At 39.2% G+C, this 2,368-nt stretch overlaps 1 protein-coding gene across 1 annotated transcript in view; it reads right to left on the bottom strand.

The window, feature by feature from the left end:
• Positions 1-638, bottom strand: part of LOC107560676 (membrane magnesium transporter 1) — a 4,597-nt gene extending 3,959 nt beyond the window's left edge. Inside the window, exon 1 of the mRNA XM_016244921.1 lies at positions 465-638. Within this exon, the coding sequence (XP_016100407.1) occupies positions 465-543 (79 nt within the window). The 5' untranslated portion in view covers positions 544-638. The remainder of the gene's footprint in view (positions 1-464) is intronic.
• Between the last annotated feature and the right edge of the window lie 1,730 nt (positions 639-2,368).

Genomic DNA, 2,368 nt, shown 5'->3' with positions numbered 1-2,368 from the left:
CACTCACTCAGTCACTCAGTCAGTCAGTCAGTCAGTCAGTCACTCAGTCAGTCAGTCAGTCAGTCAGTCAGTCAGTCAGTCAGTCACTCACTCACTCACTCACTCAGTCACTCACTCAGTCACTCACTCAGTCACTCACTCAGTCACTCACTCAGTCAGTCAGTCAGTCAGTCAGTCAGTGATTCACGGTAGAAAATAACTTCTTAAGCGTATATTGTGGTGTTATAACGGTTGTGTCTCAAAGCCTAGCGAGCTGCCTACCTATACAGCGTTCTTGGACAGAATATTCTGTTCGAACGCTCTCCAACACTCGGTCTAGATAGGCTTTGAGTGCAGCTGAAGCTGTCATGCACACGGAGCTCCGCAGAGAGGCCGCACTCACCGCTGGGCCACAATCAGCTACAGCTTACTGAATAACAACATGTCCGTCCGTTACCTCCCGCTTCTGGATGAACGATACTTACGCTGTGCTGCCGAAAAAGCTGCGTGTGCCAAGGCGAAAAGGCCTACACCGACAACACCTTTCCAGAAGGACGAGGCCATTTTTACTCGAGCACAACCGAGCGAGCCACTGCCGAAGCGCGTGAAGCAGTCCTCAATGAGCGCTGCGTCATCACCGCCGCACTAATCGCACTTCCGGTTGCCCACTGCCACTTCTTCTTCTTCTAATAACGTTTTATGGCGGATGGCAAACCAACTTCTGGTGCATTTACCGCCACCAACTGGACTGGAGTGTGGAGCACTAATATGCAACTACTATATACATATTTATATTTATCTATATTTTATATAAAAAAATAAAATACAAAAATAATAATAAAAAAAATAAAAAATACCCACACATTCCTAAATTCTCCTGACTAATCCTATTTCTTTAATGTATTTAACAATAGCACCATATATTTTACCTTGTTCTGCATGCTCTTTCAAGAGATTTGACAAATTAAATGATTCAACACCCATGTTTCTTACTTCCTCAATGAGTTTTAACCTTTCTTTTTCATATTTTATACATTTTATTAAAACGTGCTCTATTGTTTCTGCCTGATTACAAAAAATACATTGACCTGTTTCATGTTTTCCTATATTAAACAGAGAGTAATTTAATCTAGTATGCCCTATTCGGATGCGAGAAATAATTGTATCTTCTTTCCTATTCCTAAAAATACTTCTTCCATTTCCTACTTGCTGCTGAATATTATACATTTGTCTGCCCTTGCTTTCACAGTTCCATACTTCTTGCCATTTTTTGTTTATGAATTCTTTAATTCTCCCTTTAACCTAATTTTTGCTAAGAGTCACTTGAATATCTATTTCTGAGTGTTTAAGAGCTTGCTTAGCAAGCTTATCAACCACTTCATTAGCCTCCACTCCCACATGAGCGGGACACTGCCACTTCTAAACGTGCACTGCATTTAAAGAGACACAGCGAACGTAAGAGAACAGAAGAATATTTACAAAAATAATTATCTGTGTACAGTGAGGTATTAACATACAATTTACAATGTGAATTTCAACACAAAAGTCTCCACAATGACATATAAAATTAATTTGAATAAAAATCCAAGGCTGTGCATCTTTCCAGAATTCTAAGTATTCAAAACGTATTATCTTCTTTGTTCTACGTATAACACTTACATATTTGTTTAATGCACGAATAAAATATTCTTAACTTCAAAATTAATCTCAACACCTGTAGCCTGTTTAAAATCTCTGACAATACAATAAAACTATTGATTTAAACACATCCTCCTGGGACCCAGGCATAGACTTTTGTTCTCTGTAGAGGACATTATGTTTTAGTGAAATTGATGTTGATACAGAGCACATTCAGGGCTTTTTAGAGATATCAAATGTTTGGAGGTTTGATCGTAAACACTCCCTCTCCTTGGTCTTTGAATATGATATTGACAGAATGGTCAAATTTAGCACTCTTAAAGGGGTCATATGATGTTGCTGAAAAGAACATTATTTTGTGTATTTGGTGTAATGAAACGTTTATGCGGTTTAAGGTTAAAAAAACACATTATTTTCCACATACTGTACATTATTGTTTCTCCTCTATGCCCCGCCTTTCTGAAACGCGTCGATTTTTACAAAGTTCATCAGCTCTAGGCATGACGAAGCGGATATCGTCCTCTTTTGGAAGGCCAAACAAAGTAGTTTCACTTTCACAACGAAACACACAGCGTCTCGACATGGTGGCGGCAACAGTACTACAGCCAGAAAAAAAGTTATGCCTTCTCTCTTTGCGTGAACATTTGGGCGGCGTTATGCAAATCTTCCCACATCGTGACATAGACATGTGGGGGCGTGTTAGAACCATAGACTGTATAAAAACGTGGATGTATTGTCTGTGACGTAAAGC

The sequence above is a fragment of the Sinocyclocheilus grahami genome, unplaced genomic scaffold, assembly GCF_001515645.1.
Source record: "Sinocyclocheilus grahami isolate Dianchi unplaced genomic scaffold, SAMN03320097.WGS_v1.1 scaffold23.1, whole genome shotgun sequence".
In the NCBI taxonomy this organism is placed as follows: domain Eukaryota; kingdom Metazoa; phylum Chordata; class Actinopteri; order Cypriniformes; family Cyprinidae; genus Sinocyclocheilus; species Sinocyclocheilus grahami.
The sequence above is the reverse complement of the archived record's forward strand: the minus strand, read 5'-3'. Positions and strand labels throughout refer to the sequence as shown.